Source organism: Phaenicophaeus curvirostris, chromosome 2, assembly GCF_032191515.1.
Source record: "Phaenicophaeus curvirostris isolate KB17595 chromosome 2, BPBGC_Pcur_1.0, whole genome shotgun sequence".
NCBI lineage: Eukaryota > Metazoa > Chordata > Aves > Cuculiformes > Cuculidae > Phaenicophaeus > Phaenicophaeus curvirostris.
In genome coordinates, this window is record NC_091393.1 from 74,667,086 (window position 1) to 74,693,852 (window position 26,767).

Here is a 26,767-nt window from a genome sequence, read left to right on the forward strand (position 1 = left end):
TTTGTTCTTTTTTAGTTCTTTTAGTTCTTTTTATCTTCAGGATGTAAAGCCCCAGCAGGTGTTAGCAGCCCAGCTGCAGCCTCAAGACAATGGCTAGAAAGAATTACGAACAATAAGATGGGGATAAAGTAAAGAATTTAGATTGTTACTTCAACAATAATAGCAGCACTTTCCCCCCAGCAAAAGAAAAGGTGCCATTTTGATATCAAGTAAGTTGGCTCCAAATAGCTGTTTTCAGGACTGCATGTTGACTTACCAGAATTGGTTACATGAAACCTCCTCGTTTTCACTGCGATTTAGCAAGTCTAGGATAGGCACACACTTTCATGCCCATCACATTTATTTAGGAAGTAGCACTTCTGTTTACGTTAGTTTTAAGAACTTGAGTTATGTCCTTCAGAAATTAACTGAGGTATCTATTGTTCCATCATCTGGTATACAGGACCCAATTTATTTTTTGTAACCAGCAGCGATTAAACCAGCTTGAGATTTAATGAAAAGGCTCTTAGTTTTGGACGTTTTATCTTATGAACAGGCAAGAAAACAGTAAGAACAGGACAAATGCAATGTTTTATTGTGAAGCTAAAGCTATGTGACTGCTTATCATGCTTTTTTTACATTGCTTATTAATAAAACAATGCTTAACATTTCAGAAAACATTATTAGAACAACAATGAAACAAAAGTGCTTCAGAACAACAAAATACAAGAATTAACCCCATCCCAGACTGGAGTCGTTCAATATATTTAATGGGGTGGGGTATAACATTTTGTATCCACCTTTGGTTTTTTTCACTTTAATCCAAATTTCTGAAAAATACTGACTCACCCTTCACAGCAATAAAAATCTGAATCATGTGGCAAACTCGGTTTTGATATTTGCAGTCCCTTTGACAAGTAGATCAGCATTAAATAAAGCACCTTCTTCCCCACTTGTAACAGTAAAAAAAACCTGCAGAACTGAGAGGCTTCTTGTGAGAATATGCCTCTATTGACCAACTACAAAGCATATTGACCTTTTTCCTCAAAGCCGCTTTTTTGAAACAGGATTTTAAGAAGCATGTCTTAGGAAGGCAAGGAAAGTCTTATGGCAAAACAAGGCTGATCACCATAGTTTCCAGACATGTCAAGAATTTGAAAATCCAAAGATCATACTCTGAAGAACCCACAGTGTTTGGCCGATGCATTTAATCCACTGGAGGAGTGTACGCCTCACCAATTATTGCCAAACTCGGGAGGTAGTTACTGACAAAGTAAACAGTTTCCACTCCAAGACTGTTAACGATACATGAGAAGCAAGAAAACCACAATACATATTTCCCCATACTTCAGATGATTTTGTATTTGTAGGAAGCAATAGTTTAACTTCCTCCATCCAGTGGAATTATGACTACAATATTTAAAAAAGTATTGAAAAGAATATTTAACAGAAAAATTCTAAAAGAAATAACCAATTCATCGGTCATCTCTTAGGATGAGCAGCAGATCATCCTAAGCATGAGAATTCACATAGGTGACTAAACAATGTCCTTCAATGCTAAATAGGAGCTCAAGAGAACCTAGCAATGAAATCAGCAACTGCCTCTAATTAGCACAATAACTGAGATAACTAGTTGCATTCACTATCCACCTGCTACTTTTCATTCCACGTTTAATATCTGGTAGAAGTCCCCAACACTAAAAACGTAACAAAAGCTTGAGACTGCCACAGATAATTAAGATCTGTAACCTACAACAGCACTTGCCACCTCCCAAAGCTGCCACATGCAGAAGCATCACTTATAGCACTGGAGTGGCTAGATACGTGTGCCTTGGGCACAGCTATGCATTATCCATGTTTTGAGTAGCAAAGCACTGTAAGAAACTAGGGCACAAAGTTTCACCAGAGGTGGTTAAGGAAGCCCCACGTAGAACACTGCTTTCCATACTGGTCACAGAGCAGACATCTCAGTTAAATTTTCCAGCATAATTGGCTTCTGTAAAAAGTACTTAAATTTCACAAGATGGATTTGGCAGTGGTGCCAACTAGTGCTAAAACCCGCTTGTTTAAAACAGAAAAAACCACTACTGCTTCTACACCAGAAGATAATGTTAATTGTCTGAGTAAGTTATATATGTATAAAACTGTAATTTTAAAAACATTTGAGAGAATCTAACAGTGAAATCAGCAATGGCCTCTCTTTAGTGGAGCGACAACAAATTCCTTGATGGTTTAGAGATCCCATTCTTCTTCATTTTAAAGTGTTCCTATCATATTTATTGTCTACATAAGGTAAACTGCAAGGTCACAGTCAACAAAACTGTATTAGTGACCGACTCCTGAAGTAGTCCACAAGATGCCTCAGGAGCAGAATGCCTATTTCTAACACACTCAACTCTGTAAAGTCTAAGAAACTAACAGGGCAGAGACACTTACGTGTACATAAATGTCCTAGTTTAAAGCTTATCTTTAATATTCAGTGTTGAGTTTGTCTTGGCCGCAAGGAGAAAACCTGTACAGGTTTGGTGTACTTTGCAGAAAAGTCAACATTAGTAAAAGGAACTTAACGTGACAAATTTTCATTTTAAGGAGAAAGAGCATCACACAGTGCTTGAGGTTTTTTCCCTCCCATTAAAGCCACCAAAAGCAGCAATCTGCTGCCTGAGAAGACATTGTTCTTCCAATACACAAAAATACAGGAGGTGCAATTCTTGCTTAGCAAAAAGAGGCAAAGATGCATGAAAGGTGTTTTAAAAAAATAGGGGGCTTAGGATCTGGGTTTTTTTTTTCCTCTCCCTCCAGTAACTGCTACACTTGAAGTCAGCAAAACACACTTGTAGAGGGCCAGACAAGCTGCTTCCTAACATCTCAAAAAAGTGAGCCGTTCATTAGTAGTGGGCAGATTCAAGGAAAAGAGAGGTGGTTTAGACAGCTAATGTTAATGCAAACCTTTCCAAAGGTTAAAAACACCCAAGCTGCTGCTCTGCTTAACCTACCCTACCTCATTCAAGATACTGTATAAGAACATAAACTGATTTTATGGTAAATATAGTTGCAAAGTGAGATAATGCCTTAAGGGGAACAGAATTATTCTTAAAAGACACTGTTCAGAAAACAGCATAAAACATTTAAAGGAGATTAATGAGCCAATTGGCACTTGGTCATGGGCTAAAAATCCAGCAGCTATGGAACAAACTGATACTGCAGAACAGAACTGAGTTCTTATTACTGTGTTCTAGAAATAATTTTTAGAGCTGTAGTTCACCCATTATGTAGAAAACAATCAGGACAGGATAGATAACCAAAAGGCAGTGGTACAGTCACACAGCAGCTCAGACTTCTGACCCTTTTAGCTGCCTGCTGGTGGTGATTTGGCAGATGGGAACTTCTACCTCTGCATTTCAGGCACCTATCACATGCCACAAGGTATGTACTTGAAATAAATACAACTATATTCCTTAAAATGACTTGAAGGACAACAGTTTGTTAAAAAAGTTGAGGAGCACTCAAAATCAGAAGTGTTACCCTCAAATTTGTATTTGCAAAGGATCTCAGGGGAAGTTTTCAAGCTTTACCTACATAAAGGCCAAGGGCCTTTCTCAACTGTTTAGCTATCTGGCAGATGCTAACAGAACAGTAACATTTGTGCTCAGTACTATGAAGTCTATGACAAACACAGATCAGGTCAGCCAGGCATCTCTAACAACAGAGACAGTCTACTGAACGCAGAACTAAGGCAGAGCAAGCAAGACATGAGATTAACAAACTGAAATCTTTTAGCACTTCTCACTTCTTCAGGAAAGTGAATCAAGGGAACAGAAGCCACACATTACATTTACATCAGACACACATTTGAGAGTCATACCCTTAGAAGGCTAAAACTGGTTTGGTTAACTATTTCAAAAGGCATAGTATTGTAACACAATCATTACTTATTTAAGAGCTTTTAATCTTAAGATCAATTAAAAGCAACTCTGGTTCAAAGAAAACAGAACCCCCAAAATATTGCATGTGTGCATCTCGTAAGTTTGACGCAGCTTCTGCTATTGAGTATTCAATACAATACAGTGAACACAGAGCCCTCTCTGGGTATTACTACACTTACACTGCAACTATCAGCTCTGCATATATATATATATATAGAGTGTGTGTATATAATATTTATAGTCAACTTTCAGGTCAGTAATCCCAGAAATATTCAACTTTCTCCTTCTAGTAAACAAATAAGATAAATGAATAATTAAGAACAAAATCTTCTGTTAATACCAACAGCAAACAAAGCTTTTAACTCAATTTAGTTAAAACAATTGTAAACGATAGTCACATTACAAAAATATGTAACTTGGGAGAATTGTCTTTTAAAAACAAAAACCCCACAAACCTGCTCTAACAAGGAACCAGTGTTGTGACTTGCAAACATCTGCATTTATTCTATGTAGAATTTGTAAACAAGATGTCAGGCCTTTAGAAGCAAAGGCAAAGATGTTTTCTTTTATTACAGTATTTAAAGGCTCTTACTTAAGTGGTTATTTTAATAGCTTATCATTTACATAATAAAAACAAGTATTTGTACAAAGATGCAGTTTCTTTTTAAAAAAGCAGATCAGTTGAGTGTTTCACACTTTAATATATAAACCAAAACATATGAAAGCTATAAAAACATTAGTGTACCATGTATTAAACATGTAGCCTCATGTTTTAATGCTTACATGTATCGATTAAAAAGAATTATCACAATGGAAATTTTACTTCCAATTATCATAAACAGACCAAAATACAGAGTAGAAACACGTCATTTCTGAAACTTGACAATTAGCATCACTTACTCTCTCAAACATCAGCTGGGCTTCAAGTTGTACACCATAAGCATAAGCTAACATTCTACCAATGAAAGTGATACAAAAATGCGTTAAGAGAAAATACTGCCAGTAAATGAACATCTTAGTCTATTTTTTTTATTTAGTAATTTATTTTTTTAAAAGACAGTTTGAATTTGGTTTATAGTGTTGGGGTTTTTTTGCTGTTCTGCTATCAAAGGTCTTCTTTAAAACTGTTCTGTGAACAATACAGTCACATTACAACTAAACAAAAAGACAAGTAATAACAGACCAGCTGCTTTTTACATTTTAATAATCATAATGCCCCAATGCTGTTCTTCCTCTCTGCATAGGGAAATTGTTTTATTTGGCACATTAAGGATAAAAAAAAACAAACCAAAAACCAAAAACTGAACCGAAGTTTACAAACCACCAATTTTAAGTTAGTATTTATAAGGAAGAAAGCCAAACATCAATGTCATGGCAAAATTAAAAACAAAAAAACCACACAGACACAACATAGGGAAAAGGTTTTCCAATGATCAATTTCATCAGAACCTTCTAGCTGAAATAAAATATATATATTATTGTTGTTCAAATCATAATGAGATTGCTATGAATCTTGTCTCAAGTCTTATTGTGCTCTTACTTACAGACTGTAAATTCTCACTAACTAGCAAGGAGGCTTCGATGAACACTTTTCACATTGTACAATTTTTTCTTAATCTCAAGTTTCAATGCAGATACTTAAAGATCTGTAAAGTCCTGTAAACTCTGGCTGCTTTTCAGTAGTCTGTACCAATTATTCCTTAGGCAGCACTTTGTTTCACTTCAAGTAGCATTTCACACTGTGGTATCTCCAAAGTCCTTGTTCCAGCGAATATATGCTTCCAAGGTCTGCGGGCTCAAACTGCGCTTTATCTTCTTCAAAGACTCAGTGAAATCTGATAGTTTGATATTTCTCATCTAAACAAAAAGCAAAAGACATCAGGATCACATCTGGTTTATGTACTTCAGTTTATTCACAAAGTGCTTTAGCATTTGTTTTTAACAAAGCATACGCTATGAGTGCTTCATCTTGATATGACAGACATTTTTTTTCTTTAAGAACAGCTAATCATTTGAACAACCTGCTCAGTCACATGGTAGACTCCCCATCACTGGAAGTTTTAAAGATGCAGTCAGGCAGGGTGATAGAGTCTCATCTAAGTTCCTTTTTCCCCAAAAGGTTGGGCCAGACAATCTTTCAAGGTCCCTTACAACCTAGGCTGTTCTTTGATTCTCTAACCTGATGCAAGAATCTTGTAATTTAAGACTTACCATTTTTAATAAGCTAATATTTGATAATCATAATGCCTTGTTATTTAACAGCCCATAAAACTGTGTTGTGATTTCTTATTTCACTAGGTGGTGCAAGCTCGTGCCTTTGAGGGCACGGAACTGAGTGAAGAGAAGACCTGGGATTTTTTCTTTTAACACATTCAAGTTACACCTCTACATACCAGAGGAGACTAAGGCACTGAAAGCTCCCACCCACCCTTACCACAACTGTATTCAGACCACAGTATGCTGTCAGCCAAGTAAACCCGAGTATCTAACCTCTCTGATTCAACACATGCCTTTCAGCTGTTTGCTGAGGACACAGTTAGAAGCAGGTATTTCCTCAATAGAGAAATGCCCAGACACGACAGGAGATAACCAAAGTGTGTGGAACAAGCAATCTCAGTATTAAAGGAGTATTAACATTACAACTGGAAAAGATTCCTCACGTTTCTTTGGGACTAGTGTTCATGGGCTACTGGAGGTAAACTTGCATTCACAACAAATTATCACAGATGTTCTCATCTTTGTGCAACAAATCCTTTCAGCTTCTCATAGCCTTAGCCAGGATCTCAGGCTGAACACAGAAAGCAAAAAGGGAATTAACTTTTGCTTCATTTTCCCCTGCATAACTGTGGTTTGCACATATATTTGAACAGAAATTTTTATATGCTGGACCAACCTCTTTCTTTTCTTTTGTTTACAGATGCAATTTTTGGCGAGGAACTTGATCCATTTTTTATTTTTAGCTTTATAACAGTCCATGTGAGTGGAAGTATTACACATATAGACAAACAACTATTTTAAAGTCACTCAAAGGTTCTCCCTAAGAAAACCTGCTTTATGGGGGTAGTGGAGTGAAAATAAAATCACTTGACAGAATACTTCTAAAAACGCCTTGTGGGAGTAACACCGTAGGAAAATAAAAGCCAGGCTTCTGGCATCATCTGATAGGTAACAGACGAAGCTGCAGTTCAGTGTCAAGGAAAAGACAGGACAGTCAACTGAAACTAACAACAGCAGAGACTCACTATCGGAAAAAGAGGTGCTCTTAAGCCTGGTAACAAACACAAAAAAGAACCTCAGACATGCAAGGACAGGCTTTCTTCTCAATCAGTATTTGTAACAAATTTTCTTCAATGAAGAAGTAAGCAAAAAGGGTAATAACCTGCAAAGTTATGCTAGGTATTTTGTATGATACTATATGTAAATAAGGGGACCTTAAAAGTTTCTGGTGAGTGCGCGTTCTATTCAAAGGGGAAAACAAAACTGCTAGAACAACATACCTCACTGGCAGACATGTTCTTCACCTGTTCTGGTTTTAATTCTGTAAAAATAATGGAAAATAAATGGACAAATAAAGCATGTTAGAGGCACTTCTATTTTGAGAAAAGCCCACAATTAAAAATGATACCTCTCTGCCTCAACATAATCTCCTGTACAGAAAGGTACATGGTTGTTTTACATCCTGCTTCCCCATGCATCAGCTCCTTGACCAGTCTGCTCCCACACTCAAGCACTGCAGAAACAGTACAAAGCGGTAGCAGAGCTACTTCCTTCTTCCTAAAGTACAGACAACAGCACACAAGCTTAGTAGAGCAGCCTCCCTCCATATTATTTCTGGTCCCTACAACCCTCCTACCCCTCAAATCTACAAACCTCCCTACCCCTCAAATATGCACAAATTTCAGGAAATAGAAGGTACCATCAGCCAAGAATACAGAAAATCAGGCAGGACACAGAGGAGTGCTTCTTGTCCTCTGGAGCCCTGGTGGAATCTAACCTCTCCCAGATCTTCTACCATTTCACACATATTTTTTTTTACTGGCAATATGCTTATATTATCAACATATTAAAGCAAACTCTTTGCTCTGAAGGTGCAAGAAAAAAGGATCTAGGCAGGATTGGCGAGGCTGACATTAAAAAACATTTTAAAAAATAAACTGTTTAACAGTGAAGCCAGAAACAGGTGGAAGAAACAGGCAGCACAACATTTCATCGTTTCTTCCCAAAATGGACCTGCATGTGAAATGATTCGTCAGCAAAGTAAAGCCTGCACACCTAAATGCATACATTATTAATTCAACCATTCTAAATACATACAAAGCCTTGGGAGACATCATGTCTCTTGTTGAGAGCTATTTAACATAATTCTGTTTCCCAGCTATTGTGCAGGATTTTGGAATATGTGCCTTACTCTTAGCTGTTGAGATTCTATAAGTGCGTAAAGAACACTACTTTCCAGCAGCTGCTTTCAAAGAGACAGCTCACTAACAAACTAGCATGCTACAGGATTTTTGACTCAATTAAAAAAAATAAGAAAACAAACACACCCACAAAACCTGCATAGTACTCTCCTCCCCATGAATCATTTGAGAAAGTTGCAACAACTTTCATTTACATATAATAGGCTCATATTACAAAACACTTCCACTCTAGCTGCTTTAGTATCTGTCAGGTAGGACAATATATATGCAAGCAGAAAACTATCATCAAATCTTCACCATCTTTTCTTCACAAAATCCCACTATTCTACTAAGTCCACTAAACAAAACCCACTGCTCCACCAAACACAATCAGCTCCTTCAGATGTGGCTACTGGATACGCAATAACTAGCTAGTGAAACTCAGCACAGGGCTGGGGGGTTGGAAAAAGGCATCCGTTTTGCATTAAAATTCTGTTTTTTCAAAGTTGGAAATATCAAGGAAAACCAAGTATATGTAAAATTCTACTTGAGTCACAATTGTCATCTCAATCAAAATTCAACATTAAGAAGATTTAAAAATAAAACTATGCCATTCAAACCATATCTAAAAGAACCACCAAACATAGAATTGCTTCTGTTTCAGTATTTCTTTTAGAATGAAAGTGATCTGCCCCACTTAATAAAGACAAGTAATGCAGTCAGACATTGCTATTCAAGTGAAAATTCAGATACAGCAGAACTGACACCAGCTTAGTAGAGGTGCATTAGTTAACACAAATAAGCAAAAACCAGTTCAACTTGCTTCCCTCTTAAGACACGAAAATTGTTTGACATAGTGAGGTACTACGGAGCTGTGTAAGGTCTTATAAACATGCCACTACAAGAAGAGACCAGAATCTAATCTAAAAAGAGGTTTAAGAAATATAAAGATGTAGGAAAATAAAATTTCTCTAATATCAAGGACAGAGTTTTTTCAAAACTGAAATAAAAAGCTATGCAGCTTACCTCGAATAGGGCCCAGTGCTGCATCCTTTGCTAATGCGGTTAAATCACTTCCAGAGTATCCATCTGTCATTCTTTGTTAAAGGAAAAAATGGTGGAAAGGAGGAAGGTTAAAAAAGCCCAAACCTGCTTCAAATCAATTGAATTGCAAATGATTAATGTTACTTAATCAGAAGTAGCAGTATATTGATGTTGTTTTTCAAGTTTAATAAATCAGAAATGCATTCAATGTAAGTGATCTATATTCAAGTCTCCCCCTCATTAAATTTAAAGTGCAAACATTCAAGTCCCAAATACCATTCTAGGAAAAGCGAAAACACAGCAACCCACTTGGTTTTGTAAATGAAAATTAATCTCAGTCACGTTGACTAGTTCTGTTTCAAGAATGTCCTACTGTTAGTTTGTCGTCATCTGTCATAGATCAATGTAAAACCAAAACATCAGCTGTCCTGTACTCTTTCAACTCAATCAATACAGTGAGAACCCAATACCAGACATTTATAATGATGTGCACTCTCAGTTGACATAGGAACCAGACAAAGGGCAAAATCAGGCATTACTAAAAATCTAACAGTAGCATTTGGTTTTGAAAATGACTGACAGTTTTGTAGTATGCCCTTAATGGAAACACATGGATGCACTTGACCAGTGGGATCCAGAGAGTACAAAATTACACTATTTCAGAAGAGTAAATACAAATCTGAAAAGCAGCACCATTTTGCTTAGCAAGTTACAGTACTGACAACATTACTTTGAGAGGAAGACTTGAAATAATTTTTTTCAGTTTTGAAAGCTTGGTAACTGACTCTACTTTCGAAGTATCTGGGAAGCTTCTCAACATTCTGAATTTACAGTCTACCTTTTAGCAGAGTACTGAAACAGCCTCCTATAGTTTACACACAGAAAATTATCTCTAGCACAGCCAAGTCTGACTTACCAACTGAATCCAATATTAAAGCCTAAACTTGGAACTACTAACAACCAAGAACCAACTGAGGGACTTGAGACGGCTGCAACGGCCTGAGCCATAGTCTCCACAGTTACCTGCAGAAGCCTGAACATTTTACACATTTGGCTTTAAGTAAGGATTATAATTCAGTTTGGAAGTGACATACAGCAGACAGGTCCTTATTTGGAAAGAAACAGGTTCTGTAAGTGTGTTTTGCACACACTTGCCATTGATCTGGAAAATAATATAATGTAAATGTGGGGTTTTTTGTTTTTTTATTGTAAGACTGGCAGATATACAGATCGCTCAAATCCTCAGAACCACAAGGAAGAAAAAAAAAAATCTAACAAGGACCCAGTCTCTATGGGAGCTTTTCCAGAAGGAGACTTCATTTCCAAGTTAATTAGTTAAATACCTTGCAGATCAAAGGTCTCCACTGAAACAGGAGGCCACCAATACCACACCACCAACAGAAGTGAAAAGAAATAGTAAAGAGTTATCTAAAGAAAAATTTCAAAACAACAAAAAAAAAAACCCACTCAGCTTGTTGCTGCAGCTACCCGCTGCTCTACAAGAGCTTAATCACTCAGTCTTCTGGAGAACATTAATTCTGTTCTAGTTTATAGAAAAAGTTGCAGAGGAGTAAAGGAACACAAAATCATGAAGGATGTTAAATATCTATCACTTCTGAAACAAAATCATGGCAGACGAAGCAGGCTTTTATGTTTTTGCTAAACCCTTTAAAAAAAAACGGGTACTTAAATTGCAGTTGTAACTTGGTTTATACATTTGCAGTTAGAATCCCAGACTGTCTTTTTCTTCCAGTTAACTAATACTGCAGCCTAAATATGGCCTGAGCTAGCATCCTTCAAGCAGAGAAAATTTATTCACCTGCATAATACATCAATTTCCATAATCCTACATCTTAGACTGTACTCACAGCCTATGCACAAACAGAAACAGAGAATGAAGTACATCCATGTGCATATTTTTGATAACTCGTGCTCAGTTTTCATTTCTTCCTGGCTTAGGTGCTCTACCTGCTTTTTAGTCTAGCTTTCGTCACATCTATTATGTTTAATTCCTGAGGGTGACAAATAACAATACTATGTCAGTCTTAAAGATGAAAACCAAAAAACAACTTAGTTCCGTAAGAAGGGTATTTAACCCACATTTTCCCAATCAAATATGAAATTGACAAGAATCTAAATTTATCCAGTGCTTGCTCTGCTATGTTGGCAATACCTTCAACACAGCTGCCCAGGGACAAGCCAATAAAAGTTGCTTTTGATTTGAAATGCATGAGAAGTGCAACACTGGTACTGCATTTTTGCATCAGGGAGGGGAGTTGGACTGTCTGGGGGATGGGTGGAGGGAAGCATCCCCCCATCCTTTGTTTTAGAAAGGAAAAGCCCACTTGAGCACGTCTCAACAACAGAAACCTAGCCAGGTGGTATAGGGAAAAAACAAGCACATTTATATGCAATCATTCTCAGCAAGTGTTGTCACTGTCTGATAATTCACACTAGTTATGTTTTGAATGAGTTGAACAGTCCGAATTAATGCAGTAGAACAGTATTTATATTTAATATAGTTACAAAATACTTACCTAGCTAGTTGTGCCAATTCTTTTTGGGTCAATGGACTTCCTTGCTTGCTTAGAAGATTTTTTAACAAAATCAATCTTGTCTGAAAAAAAGATATATTTATCAAATGTAAAACTTGTTTTCATGGTGCACTTAAAATTCTGTTGCAACAACAAAAACTACGTGTTTGTCAGGTTGGCTTTTGTGCGTCACTAGTTTAAATTTGCCTATAGTGCTTTAGAGATCAGAATGTACATCATCATCTCTTCAGCAGAAAAGATAGGGACTTGGTAGTAATGAGATCAAGGGTCAAAATACTTCAAGAATAATACATTAGAAGCCTCATCAAAAGCCCTAATCTGCTATTGAGCTGAAAAATTTTAAGAAAGCTACTTTCACCTTTTGCAATAAACACTCTTCTCCAGTCAACTAAATGTGCTCCTGCAAGCCCTACTTCAGACCTGCCTGTGCCTGCCAGTATGTATGCAACACCCCAATAGCCAAGAAATACTCAATAGCTGTTTTTTTAGTGTTTGATAGGAACGGTTGGACTCGATGATCCGGTGGGTCTCTTCCAACCTAGTGATTCTGTGATTAAAGCACAGTGTATAGGGCCAAGCTGGACAAAAGTTAATTCACAGAACTGTAATCATCAACTAGGACAAGATCAGAACAGGCTATGAAATATATTTTATTCTCTTTTTAATAAAATTCATCTTAAAAAGAAGGAAATGCATGGAAATAAATACTTACTTCTTCATTTGGTAAAGACACATATACCCGTTTGGTGAATCGTCTAGAAAAAAAACCACAACATATATACATGTATATACACACATAGCTTAACTTTTTAGTGTATACAGATCTAACATTTGGTTTGATAAATGTAAAAATTTCACTTCAAAGTCTAGGGAGTAGAACTATTGTTTTTAAAAAGCAAACAAATAAACAACATGTATGAGCCACTTGGTTCCACTTTACTTTTATTGAAGTTACGGAACTCCTCCCAGGCAGGAACACTCCAAGGGTAGAAATACCCCTGACTACCAGCAACAAAATGAAGCATCTCTTCACTGTACACAAAAACTCTTTAGTATCATTAAAAATGTATTTTACTTTTTCAGATAGTGCTGACATGCCTATTTCCCTCAATCACGACTTAAAAGAGAAGCAAGAATGAGAATTCATAGCAAAAAGGTCCTAAGGCAAATCTACAGCAAGATCTGTAATCACATGGAACATCTGAAATCCAATATTCATAAAGAAGAAATACAGGACTTAACTGGTCAAATTTCTTCCTTCACCTGCCATTAAGATCCAAATAATAAAAAAGCCATATATATATATGATAGAAGAGGTCTATAAAATGCTGACTTGGTCTCAACAGACACTGCTATTTAAGACCATTCCAAGGCCATCATGCCTGTGCAAATGTATCCCAAAGGGTAAGAGACAGGCACCTCTTCAAGAAATTAAATAATTTAACCTTGCCAAAAAACTTTTGCTACTTTGTGTCTTCATTTTTTTAAGTTTCAGACTAAGTAGCAAAACGTGCTGTTCCTAATGAATATCCTATTATCATGTTCCAACCAAAGAAGAGATATTTTCCTACCTGAGAACAGCATCATCAAGCTCCTGTGGCCTGTTTGTTGCTCCCATCACAAGTATTCTGTCCTCTCCAGAAGACTGCACCTATATAATGGAGGAAGAAGGCAGGCCAGCTTTCAGTTTACATCAAATAGCAACACAAAACCAGTCAGAGACTGGCTGTGCATTCAGTGCCCTGACGGGATCCTACGTGTATGCTTTTCTTAAATGCCATTACCTTTGCATTTATCTAAAGCACGTTTTAAAGTTCCAGTAAAAAGTAAAAAGAAAAACAAAACAAAACAAGATGGTATGTGAACACAGGACACTGCCAAAGCTACAATCTTTGAAGAGAGTCTTGCAAGAGCACAAATGTTGCTATGTAATTGCAAGTTACAATGCTGGAGAAAACTGCGACTACAAAAAGCACTCAGAAGCTTAGTCATCCAGAAATAATTATGTTTAAAAAGCCAGACCTTCTGCTGTTGTGGGTTTTAACATCAAACATTGTTTTGAAGCCTACAGAGAAAAGGGGAATAAAACCTTTAGGCTAAGGTACAGCCAAAACCATGATCAGAGATTTCATCGAATATGGGTCTCACAAGGAACTAGCAATTAAACAAGAAGCTGTTCAGTAGTACACAGACACAGTAATTTATCTCCCAGTTCACTCAATTGCAAGACTTGATTTTATGCCCTAGAATATGGAGACTTAAAGCTTCCAGACTCCAGAGAAAACACCTGGGTATCAGAGATGTGTCATTCTCCTTCCAAAGTGTCAGAGCTGTGCGTACCCATGATCTGAGCTAGTCTGTTTGAAATCCTCATTCCATAAGCCTCGCCATACCCCTTGACAGTGCATATATGTATAACAAATAGCCATTATAAACCAAAAGATAATACTTAAAGCTATCTAACCTTCTTTTACTCTGCCAGAATGAAGAGGTTTGCTTCACCACAACATGACTAACCCACAAGTGTCCCTCTTGCCCTTTAAGAAAATTTTTTTCCCCTCACAGCTCCTTTATTATTGCCATGTTAACCTTTCTTCTCCGTCCTTAGCCTTTCAACCCATTATGTCAGCACATCTCCAGATTACTACCTTTCACCTCAGACTGAGTCTTTCAGAATGCCACAGTAAGCAGGTGAAAAATTAATAGCAATAAAAAAAGCTGTTTGCTGACCAAGTGGGAGGGAGAGGACCACACAGACAGACAGAGCTAAGCCCCAGCAGCCAAAACCTATTTGTGCTTCATCTGTAGCTTGTACTAGCATCCACTACACATTAGCTAATTCAGCTAAATCAAACAATACATAAGACGAAATACTTACACCATCAAATTCTATTAAAAATTCTGTTTTTAGACGCCTACTCGCATCGTGTTCACCTTCTCGTCTTTCACATAACAGGCTATCAACTTCATCTAAAAAAAAAAGAAAAGAAATTAAGCATAAAACATTAAAGACTTCATATTTGCCTATGCTTTTTTTGCTAATGTAGGGCTCCAGTGAGCGACCAGTTCTTTATTGCTTAGTTTAAAAGCTTGCATAATTTCCTGATTTATCATGCTACTTTGTGTTGTCCTTTGAATACGCAACACCAACCACAGATGAGAGGAAAAAAAATCCTGCTGGATAACAAACTGCAACTCAGGACAAGCAAAACTCAATTCCAAGTTTGAAGTTTTATATATAAATGGGCTTACTTTGTAAAGGTAGTACAGCATGCACACTTCTAAGCATGCAGCATTTTTTCCCACTAATACAATTAAATAGTGTAACAGATATCTAGCATGCTCTATACGGAACTACTGATTAGCATGCAGGTCATACTGAAGATGTTTCCTCTACATTGCAGAATTACCCAAAGAAGTTTACTTCATTATTCCACTTTAAAAAGTCAAAATGTTTAAGGAAATACACAAAGCCCAACAACATTTAAGGTCTTACCAATAAAAATTATAGAAGGCTGAAGTTCTCTGGCTACTGCAAATAAAGCACGCACCAGTTTCTCCCCCTCACCCACCTAAAACAACAAAAACCTGTTTATCAAGGGGGTTTAGAAAATGTTTTTTACAAGAAAACTAGCATAAGGATCTACAAAAAAAAATCTTGATGAACCACCACACAATCCATTCGTGTACACTCTGTTTATCACTAGTTTGCATTACATATGGCAGCACTCTTTCCACCTTAAAAGAAATGCTGCATCTTCACTGATGATCATGACTGAGATGTCAAGAGACTTTGCTGCCTCAATTATCAGAGGGAAAGGGAGCTGGGACTCACTTCATTTACTTCCTAAAGGAGAAGAAAAAACCCACCACCACTCATCTAATATGACAGCCAAGGCCACCCTGAACTGTAAAAGCCTTAGACATTGAGTTATCCAAGCACAAAACAATTTTCACTTCACAAGTCACTTTTCTAAAACTTTAAGTTCACTACAAGCTAACAGTTCATCAAGAACTCAACAGAAGTCTCTGGCCTTCTTAAGGCCCAGTTACAACATGCAATCAATCTGATCAATATAATTTACAGCTGCTACTTACGTATTTTGAAGTTAGGCTTGCTGCACTTATATTAAAGAAAGTAGCATTTGATTCTGCAGCAACTGCTTTGGCCTAGGAGAGGGGAAAAAAAAAGTACTTTTTAAAACATCATACTGAAGACAGCTCTCTTGCTTCTGTAGCTGGCACTCATGTCCCAGCTAATGATTTTGAAACCCCCTCTTCCTTCAAAGGGAACCATGTGCAGATGCTACAAAAACCATCTGTACAGGCTGTTTAGGAATAGATAGCAGCTAAACTACTAGAGAAGTTCCCAAGGCTCCCTCAGATTTCTCTAATCACATCATCCTCCTCATAGCCAACTAAAACTTGCTTACTAAAGAAGACAGGTCTCCAGCTCCTTTTGCTGTATCCTGAGTAGACATCTGAAACAGTTTTAAACAATTTAAAGTGGTAATTTAGAGTAGCAGTTGGATCAAATCACATTAAAAAATATGTTTGTTTGTTTTCTTCTCACCCCATCTATTCAAAAAATGTTTTCACAGGAAAGCTAGGGAAAAAAATCAGTTCAGCCAGAATGCTCATACAGAGTACCCTCTTCCTTAACAATTTCACCATATTCAAGAAAATGATTTCCTGGTTATGCAGGGTTGGTTGTTTTTTTTTGTTTGTTTGTTTTTTAGTGATTAGCAGTTGTGTTCTAGTATGTAAAACATAACAAATGAGCCCAAGCGAGCAGTTCAACATTCATACTCCTGTGCTTCAGAGCTGACCCAGCTTCAGTACCAGCAAAGGGAGTGTGCAGCTGCAGCCACACCACGTGATGCAGGACGATGTGCCTGGCTCAGCTGCATCAGGACACACGACAGGCCCTAGCTGATGCACAGGCATTTCCCTTCAGTTCCCTGAACCTCACACATCATGCTGAGAAAATAAGCGGCAGCCAGGCAGTTCCACAGGACTGATGCTCCTTACACACCAGTGTGGAAGGCAAACAACCCCCTTTCTTGCTACTGTGCTCCCTCTCTGTTTCCAAAACACACTTCTAGCATGTTTTAGTGGAGAGCAGACCATTTTTTTCCTAACCACTGCTGTCCACAGTTAACCATGTTACTTTTACTCTCTGACTCTGAGCTAGAGATCTGTCTTCTTTAGTAAGCAAGTTGTAGTTGGCTATGGGGGATGATGTGATCAGAGAAGTCTAAGGGCGTCTGGGAACTTCTCTAGGGGTTCAACTGCTTATTTGTTCCTATTTGTAAGTAGTGGCCTGTACAGAGGCATTTTGAAGCATCTACAAGGTGCTCCCTTTGAAGGGATGGAGGTTTTCAAAATCATCTGGACTTGCTAACTTAGGTTTTAAAACACTACTTGCAATATTGAAGAGAATCAATGAGAGCAGTTTAGCAATTGCCTCCTCCGTAAAATCCACAGTTAAGAAAGATTTTGCATTGTTGTATTAAATGGACATCATTAACAGATGTCCAGGAAGAGTATACAGTTTATTACTACAACATCCAAACCAAAACCCACCCCTCATGGTTACAATTTAAGCCCACTAACTCATGCATGAAGTAATTTTCTCACCAACATTGTCTTCCCATTTCCTGGTGGGCCAAACAACAATAAACCACGAGCAGGAGCTCTGAGTCCTGTAAATAACTGAAAAGTACATCATCATAAGCTACCTTCAAAGTCTTAAAGAAAACATTGATTTACCTTTGTAAGAAAACAGTTCAATACAGAGGAATGGCTCACTGGGTAGCACTGGTAGCAACAGTAGCAATGCTACAACGGTACAGGTTTTTGGACAACTACATTCTATTACTACCTTGACCTAACGCATGCCAACATTGGTTCCCACACAATGGTTAAATTATGTCATGATCATTCTGTGCACAGAGGCACTGTGAAAGAAGTATTAACAAGTCTAAAGCACCAACTGCATTTAAAAAGAGAGGGATGCAGATGTGTAGTAGGAGACTTAAAGCAAAGTTCCTTCTAAGTCTGTATGGAAGAACCCCTTCATTTTTTTTTAATTAAATAAAACATGAGAAGACAAGCTTTGCCTGAAACTATTTAAAATACTACTTAACAACCAACTACCTCCTCTACATCCTACTGATAATCATCTCCTCCCTCTCCCTTGGCATTGGATTCACTTTTCCAACACTATAAAATTGCACCCATTATATGGAGTACCACAGCAAGCAAATCTACAAGTTCTCACAGAGTACCTATCTTAGTTATTCCTGTAGCTTGGTTTCCCCAGCGCTTTGTCCTTATCCTCAAGATTTTAAGAGTTTCTTTTTTGGCCTCACAGTCACCTCTCCATTCCAGCTTCCAATAATTCCAACAAATGACTAAAAGACATAGTAACAAGTCTCTTACACGTACACACCATTTGTAAACACTACCATTGACAGGCACTTCTCTCCGTAACATCCATGGCAAAAAAATGGCCCCATTACCACTGTAGCATTCCTAAGACAACTGACCAACACGCATTTTCTCTTAGTATTTCATCATTCACATCACTTTGTTCATGCTTGACCGTTCAAAACAGTTATCCAGCATGATTCCATTCACTAATACCTGCCACGTATATTACAAATGCACTTCAGCATTTTAACCTCGATAACTGCATTCCTCAACTGTTTCTGCTTTCCATGCTGCACATCACCGTGTGCACCTCCCACCTAACTCCTTCTGTTTGAAATCATTCCCTGGGAATTCCCTCATTTTAGAGGTAGCCCAGACCAAATCTACAACTTTCCCTCATCTTGATCATCACCCACACGTTTCAGCCATAACTGCCATTTATCACTGAGGCACACTCAGCTTTTAAAGTTTTTATTAACAGACTAATACTAATCATGGCCTGAACTAATTGTTACTGGCTTATTAGCATCTCACTGCTGACATGGTTGCACTCAGGTCTCTAGACAGTGTTTTCTGCTTATTCATCTCAACTCTGCTCTCGTACCAAAATACGCACTAACTGGCTTGTTTAAATATGAATTTGACTTCAAAACTTCATTAAGATTAAAACTGAAGTAGTATTAAATCAACTAAATATTACCCTACACTTTCCACATCTACCATGTTCATTTACAACCCCTTTACTTCCAAGGAATGTTTTACAACTGGCAGGACTTTCTGTCCTTGTTACACCTCTATACGTGGACCAAGGTCAGGCCTATTGCTGAGTATTGCTAGAGTAATATGAAGATGACCCTCTTGAAAATACCGTTACCAGGAAAGAGTCATAACTATTCCAAGCCTCACATCTCAAAGTCATTCTCACCCAGCTCATTGTATTATTGTTACTAAACAGAGTTCACATACTAAAGCACTGTAACAACACAGACAGCACAATGACATTTTCCTTCTGCATAAGAATACTAGAGCATGTATATTACATGCAAAAGCTTTGTTTTCCTTAGGGCTAATATTCCTATGATGTTATGTCAAGGTTTAGCGTTCCTTCCCTGGGACACTTCAAAACCAAAAACTGCACTGAAGGAAAGAGGTAGACCACAGAGCAACTCTGGTCACCCATCCATGTGACAGACAAGACCCACAAGCAAGCAAACAAAGAACAAAACAGCAATTTTGCCTGAATAATCAGCACTGCAGTAAATCATTGCACACAATTTCTGCAAGAGTCTAGCAACTCTTAAGAAGTCCAGCTTTAGAAAATGACCAGTTTTTTTTTTTTCTCCTTAAGCAGCTTAGAAAATTCCAGCAGTACCTAGACCAGACCTAAATGCAGGTAGGCAGTCAGCAGTTGAGGTACCACCTACAATAAATGAAACAACAAATGAAAGCCTGAATGACCTATTTCCATTCCACTCTATGAAGTGAAGAGAAAGCTGCCCTAATATGTTACACACTTCTGTGCACTTGGCAGCTCACCACTAATTTCTTTGCACCCTCTCCTGCTGTGAACAGATTCTTCAGAACGCCTATCCAACATCCACACAGAGAACACTACCACAATATCAATTATGTATTTTTAATATTAAATAGTGTCATGGCTCAATTTACCTATACAAACTTCACCCGTTCAACTCTTCCGACTACAGGCTTTGTCCTTTACATGCCCATATAGGGTTGGAGACACAGCTGTAGCTACCAGGAACACTCAGCCTCATAAATTTTCAGGTTTTCCTTTGGGTTTTTTTTGTGGGGGTTTTTTTGGTTTTTGTTTTTAAGGTGTTTGCAGTTTGCTGTTTTGTTTTGTTTGGAGGGGGGAGATTAAGCTATTGCCTCAGTCACTTTCTCCAACACTGACTAACCAGAAGACAAGGAATTTCATGGTAGTATTTTAACACAAACTCTTCATTCTCCTTTTCCAAGACAGCTGTCACCACACAGCTATCAATAGCAATCACAGCCAGTAACTACAGCATTCACGAATCACCACTTAACGTGTGAAGCATCGATATATTTCCTTGATTCTGTGACAGTGTAATAACAAAACCCAACTGCTTACCTCAGGTCTAAGAGAAGGAAGGATAACAATTTCTTGCAAAGCTTGTTTAGCCAGTTCCTGCCCTGCAATATCATCAAATTTGACAGCTGGCCCACTAACAAAGAAATGGAATACTGATTAGTCTAACAATGAGATACTCTTTTTCAGCTGCAGCTGACTAATTTAATGCATTTGACTATTTATACAGAACCCTTCTGAGGCAACCTACAACTATATAGCCAAGAATTTAAATAAGATAAGCATTTCTGATTTGTATTTTCATCCTTCTGCCAAAGTAACGAAAACAACAACAAAAAAAATCCCAAACAACCCCCCAAAAACCCGCAACAAACAAAACCTACTGATTTTCTTTCTTTACAAGTGAACCAAGATTATACTGAACAAAAAAACCTGTTTTTCTGCACTGGAAAGCCGACTTTTCTTCAGACTTACCTATCAACAATTTCATTCAGGATAAGATTAGCAAGGTTACTGTCCACATTTCTAAATATCTTCAAGTCTTTCTTTTTTCGAGGAGCAGGGGTAGGAGTAGAAGGCTTATTTGTTCTACTGTTTTTAGGAGCAGCCTGGAGAGAGAGGGGAGGAAAAAGCCTAAACAAAATACATCTTGATTCTTTTAAAACATACTGTTAACAAAATTACTTCTAATTTTCACATGCTCTAGTAAAACCTAATATGCTTACACATACCAGATATTCTGACCTTCTGTTTTGCTGCAAACCATACAATCATATTCAAGCACAGGTAGAACATCTTAGGCTCTAGGGGAGATTTTTTTTTTATTATTTGATTTTAGTTCTGGCTTCTTTTTTTTTGGGAAGGAGAGGCAGGGAGATAATTCATTGTATTTAACTACAATATTTTCCTCCAGCATACTTTAGAAATAAGAGTATCACAAACTGTTTCAGATTCTCAGTATCTATAAGCAAGAATTTCTATTACTGTCACACTTCACTGATGGGCAACTTGGAAGCCTTCATATTATAGCAGCAATAATGCTTAACCACATTTATGTTCTTTCCATTCTACTCTTTATTCTACTTTACTATGAAAGCAGCAGTGGGGAGATGAGGATGGAAGGGAAAGAGATAGGTAAAAAAAAAAATACAGCCTTTTTGTGTCATGTTAGTATACAGATTTCTACATTTTGGTCACAATCTATTCATAATTTTCTTTTCAATGTGGTTGCTTCTCTTCCAAAGCATGCACGCACAGGTTGTATTGCAATGTGGAGAGGGCGGGACAAAATGTACTTCTGGGGTATGACAGGTTTTTTCCTTCATCTTTTCCACACCAGGAATAACATTTATTTTTCTCCTAGATAAGCTTCCCTCAGTTTCTCATGCAATTTTCAAAACAAGTATTATCATTCATTACTAAAATCACAATTAAAATCCATTTGCACATGCAGCCAATTTCTAAAAACCACTCTGCAGCCTAGCTCAAGAGGCTTGGCCAGAAAGGTTTTTGGTTTTTTTTTCTCCAAAAACTCTCTGCCACTACAACAAGAAATTAAGGCAGTAAATTTAAACTTACATTGATTTTCCAAGTGTACACCACTGTATTTATCCTTACTGTACCTTATGAGTTGAAGCTGCAGGATTAGGTGCTGGTCTAGACACTGAAGTTGATATCCCACTGTAGCTTGGTGTTCTATGGTGACCTGAAAGGCCCGTGGATCCAGTTTTTGCAACAGTTTTTGAACGAGGAAGGGAATTACTTGTGTGTGTTAAGGGATCCTTCTTTTTTGGAACTGCTCCACTTTCTATAAAGAAAACCAATGTCATGATAACATTTTCAGCAGTCCTATTTTTACCATCACTTCTAACTTGAAGACAGTATCGTTGACACAAATAATAAAGTATTATAGTAAAATAATAAGTTTTCAAGTGGTTTAATACTTTTAAGGGGATTTTAACTTTAGCTTTCTCCTAAAATCAAGTTTTTAATTTCTAGGAGCCCTCAAACTCAAGACTAGTAAAGCCATCTTAGAAAAGCTGAAGACATTTAAGCCGTGTAACAAGGGAAGAACATGATCTGTTCCTTAAGACAGAAGATGACAGAACACTAGTCAGAAGATCTTCCTTCCTAAGAACTCTTAAAAATAATTACAATAACCCCCAAATTTCAAGCCGTTACATTCAGACCATTCATTTAAGCGACGTTAACTGGCTGGTTACTTTGGGTGCTAGCTAACACTATCTATCACCCTCTACACAGAAGCTTAACCAAGGCACTTTAATTTGGGAAAATTAAAATAGTTATACCTGCAAGCAATTACCAGAAGCTTTTTCTCACAACTGTTTCACTTCAGGAATCTCAAGGTGTACGTAAATTCTGAATGGACAGCTATGAAGCAGCTTACTTCCCTACCTTTAAAATTGAGTCTTAAAATACTATATTAAACCACTGAATCCAAACACCACTACACATTCTATACATGCTTACTCTAACTCACCTCCATGAGAGAGCTGGAAGGTCTCAAATGAACTGTCAGATAAAACTTAACATATTGGCAGTGATTAAACTGCAAAAGGCCATTCTAGTCCAGCATAAGTGTAACAGCACTTTATTTCTACAGTCTCCATATGGGACACATGAAAAAATAAGGTTCATCGGCACAGAAATGGCACATATAAAACATCAAACAGAGACTAAGAGGTAAGAACGTGCTACAGCAAGCATGCGGATTGGTCAGGCTGATTAATGCTTAGAGCATAGCATCAGATTGAGGGTTTTCTGTGGTGGTAATACAGTACTGGAAGCTGTCTAGTACAGTACTGTTGTTTGCGAGGGAAACTGTAAATATTGCCTTATTTTATGTTCTTTTAAGAGAATCGAGGAGCCTTTTGATTAGATAAGAGAAATATGCCATCACAGGCAAGAAAGTTCCAGATGGATTTCAGTTACAGGCTTTCCCATTAAGATTTTCGAAACATGCAACCTGCAACTCAGTTTGACTTGTTAGCCTTAACCAACAGGCCAAAGTAGTCTGATTTTTAAGGAAGTTAATGACGCTACAAAGAATTTTTAATTTATAATATTGCAGTTCAGTGAAAAATACTTTAAGTGTAAAATCTTGTAATTTCAGTGTTGTGATTAAAAAAGTCACGCAAGAATACTTCAGTGAAGCAGGCCCATGGAAGGATGAATTAATTACTATGATGTTCTCTGCCTGTTTAAACATAAGAGTCTTGCACGCCACCAGGATCAAATCTTTACACAGCCTGCAGTTACTTACGTGTTGAAATCTTTGGCTAACAAGCTTCTAAAGACTTTCTTCAGTCACAAATCCACCCATTTTGAGAGTTACAGAAACTCTGCGGGGGTCATTATGAACAACGCAGAAATATCAATACACAAAGAGCAAGGCAACTTGAAGAATATCATTAACTGCATTTACCTGTAGGATATTTCTTATAAAAAAACCCAAACCCCCAAAAAATAAAAAAACCCAAACATACAAAAAACCACTAACTCAGAAAAAGACCCCTTCAAACAGGCTACTGACTAAATCACACATAGATCCAGAGCTGGTTGAATTTACTTGCATAGGAATTCACAAGTCAAAGACTCATCAAAATTGGGCATACTTAGTAACTTTCAAGTTCAAAAAGCAGTACATAAATCTATTCAAAAAAACCCCAAACAACTAGCTACTCAATGCTTTGACTGGTCCAATTTAATTGAAAGGTGGTACTCAGTTTGAGTGGGTTTTTTTTCTTTCTTCAGGTTCATTTGCACAGCTGGCTTAAAGTCAATATGGAAAGGCTTAAAAAAGCTGTAGTAGTTTTCTCTGTCTCCTTCACCTTAACATGTTGCTCAATTACCACACTTTCCCAGAACTCCCCCAGTCTATCAGGAATGATACACACACACATTGCAGTTCTGAATGTTCTAATACTGCACAGTTAAGGACTCTTTCAGGAAGATGGAAATACAGAGAGGGCAAGGGGAAAGGAGAACGGTTTAAATACAAATTATAATTTACTCTAGTTGTACCTCCAAGAATTAAGGCCATTAAGTTTACATATGTGCTGTGGTCAGTCCTGATGGTTAGTGCAGAAAGAAGCGCTGATTAACCACTCTTGAACATGGTTGTTAAGTGCCAACTCCAGAGAGAAACTTAATTTTATATAGAAATGTTCATTAAAGGAGCAAATAAAAATGTGATCAAACTTTTCAGAATTAGAGTTTATCTTATCTAAAGTTTACCTATTTCTAAAGGGTGAAGTGCTTCAGAGCTCATACATGTCTCTTATTGGACCAGAAGCCCCTGTTATTCCACTATATAAAATACAGTGTAACGAAAGCAAAACCCCAAAAATATTTCTTATCCATTTGTATTTCTCATCTGCCCAGAGACAGAAAATATGCTGCAAGTGGCCTTGTAACTCCTGCAATATCTCCAGCAGCCTTTTGCCAAATGTTTCACCATTTCATATAAAACAGCAAGAAAGTGCTTAAAATACGTCTTAATCACAAAGACAGATTATGGTATGTTCTTTTCAAGTGTATCTGAAACACAGAACAATGCAACTGTCTGCTTCTTATGTACTTATAGAATAGCAATGTGGGCTTGATCATTTTGAATTTACTCTCTAATTCTTAACTGGACAGAATAACTTTAGTCAAAAGATCTGAGCTAAAATCACTAGATAATAAAGAAGTAATAAAGCTCTTGTCCTGAAAGCAGCCCTACAATTCTAATCTGTCATCCAAATACATGCACAACAAATTATGAACAAGCAAGGAGTAAAATTTTGTCTGAGATTTTCTATTTGTTAAATTGCAACAAACTACAGACACAAAGGCCCAATTTCAAGCTCCCTTATGGGAAGAAATGTTATATTTAACTGGTTTTAAAGGTAAAGTGAAGTAAGGAAGCAAAAGTAAAGTGAAGTAAGTTTGAACAACTTTAAGAGAGTCTCAGTTAGACTACACACCTGGAAACACAGAAACTATCTGGGAAACATGCAGCTCTAGCTTATTTAATAAAGATTAGAATATGCTTTTTATGTCTGAAAAGCAAACCAATTATATTTTCTTCTGTGCATCGAAACCAGATTAAGGCACACCTTAATAAACAAGTTTCTGCTAGTTTATAACTTCTTGAGCATACAAAAACCAGTTTAAATTTAAATTAGCAGCAGCAGTGCCAGTACTGCAGAAGAGTTTCCAGCCTTTGATTGCAAAACCTTAAATATTCAGAAACTACTAATGTATGCCCTTTAACTAAAAGAAGTTGTGTACTGTGGACCCCAAGTTGGAAAAAAAAGATACAGCAGTCTAGAATTGTCTGTGACTTTTTATATGTAGATTCATTTAAAAAAAAATTTCAAGTCTTTCAACTGTTTAACTATAAATTCCCTGCAAATACTGCACGGCAAAATACAAGCAGCAATTGCAAGACTGATAGTTACTTGGGATCAGCATTCACAATAGCCCACAAAACAGTAATTCTTTCAAAGATTATATTCAGATTTTTCAAATTAGTGCATTCAAATAATAAAAAACACCTAATGGAAACCTTCAGGGACTAACAACAATGTGTTCCATATTTCATATGGTAGCACAGCAACACAGGTCACGGAACACAGCTGTTCTCCTTCTGAACTGAAGGAGTCGTGTCAGTTAAAGAGCTAGTGCTGCCAAATTATGATATTAAAAATTTATCTTATTGCTAACTGTTCTTCTGCTTGGGCAACTCCTTAAAAAGCTTCAGTATTAAGAGTAAAATTTATGCAACACGAAAAACATTACTAATACACGCCTACTATAAAAGGCATGCCAGCACAACCTTCCAAGTGAAAACTGAGATTACATACCAGCTACATGTACAGTGCTGATGCTGCAGTAAGAATGAGGAGCTTAATGCTTCTTCTCATATGTCATGCTCAGATTTATGTGTTAAATGTAAAATGGTACACTGGAACTAGTGTAATACTACCAGTTTTGTATGCCCAGTAAATAGGTTCATAAAAATCAAACACTGCCTTTGGCAAGACTGGCATAAACTCCTTCCCAATCTAGTTTGAAAAACAAAAAGATAACAACCCTGAATGCAAAGGAAAACATGCATGTCTGATAAAAAAACCAACAACAAAAACAGATAAATTGTTTTACATCTAATTTAAGAGAACAAGAGTGACGGATATTAAGTAATAAATACGTATTTCAACATAAAGTTTTGGGTCAAGGCTACCTGCTATTATTCTTAAGACAAGTCAAGTTACCGTGTAGCCTTCTGCAGCTGAAGGGCAGGTAAAACTGCTGTAATGAGGTCTTAGGAAACTTCATTATAAACCTATCAGA

The 26,767-nt window shown here is 37.2% G+C and overlaps 1 protein-coding gene across 5 annotated transcripts in view; it reads right to left on the reverse strand.

Annotated features, from left to right (window-relative positions):
- Positions 1-551: 551 nt before the first annotated feature.
- Positions 552-26,767, reverse strand: part of SPAST (spastin) — a 40,427-nt gene continuing 14,211 nt past the window's right edge. For all 5 annotated transcript variants that reach the window (XM_069852502.1, XM_069852503.1, XM_069852500.1 and 2 more), the window contains 13 exons: positions 22,033-22,217; positions 20,885-21,018; positions 20,453-20,546; positions 17,542-17,616; positions 16,000-16,071; positions 15,398-15,473; positions 14,780-14,871; positions 13,473-13,552; positions 12,614-12,656; positions 11,884-11,963; positions 9,329-9,399; positions 7,403-7,443; positions 552-5,762 (listed from right to left, as the gene is read on the reverse strand). In XM_069852502.1, coding sequence (XP_069708603.1) covers positions 5,640-5,762; positions 7,403-7,443; positions 9,329-9,399; positions 11,884-11,963; positions 12,614-12,656; positions 13,473-13,552; positions 14,780-14,871; positions 15,398-15,473; positions 16,000-16,071; positions 17,542-17,616; positions 20,453-20,546; positions 20,885-21,018; positions 22,033-22,217 — 1,166 coding nt within the window. In that variant the 3' untranslated portion in view covers positions 552-5,639. The remainder of the gene's footprint in view (positions 5,763-7,402; positions 7,444-9,328; positions 9,400-11,883; positions 11,964-12,613; positions 12,657-13,472; positions 13,553-14,779; positions 14,872-15,397; positions 15,474-15,999; positions 16,072-17,541; positions 17,617-20,452; positions 20,547-20,884; positions 21,019-22,032; positions 22,218-26,767) is intronic.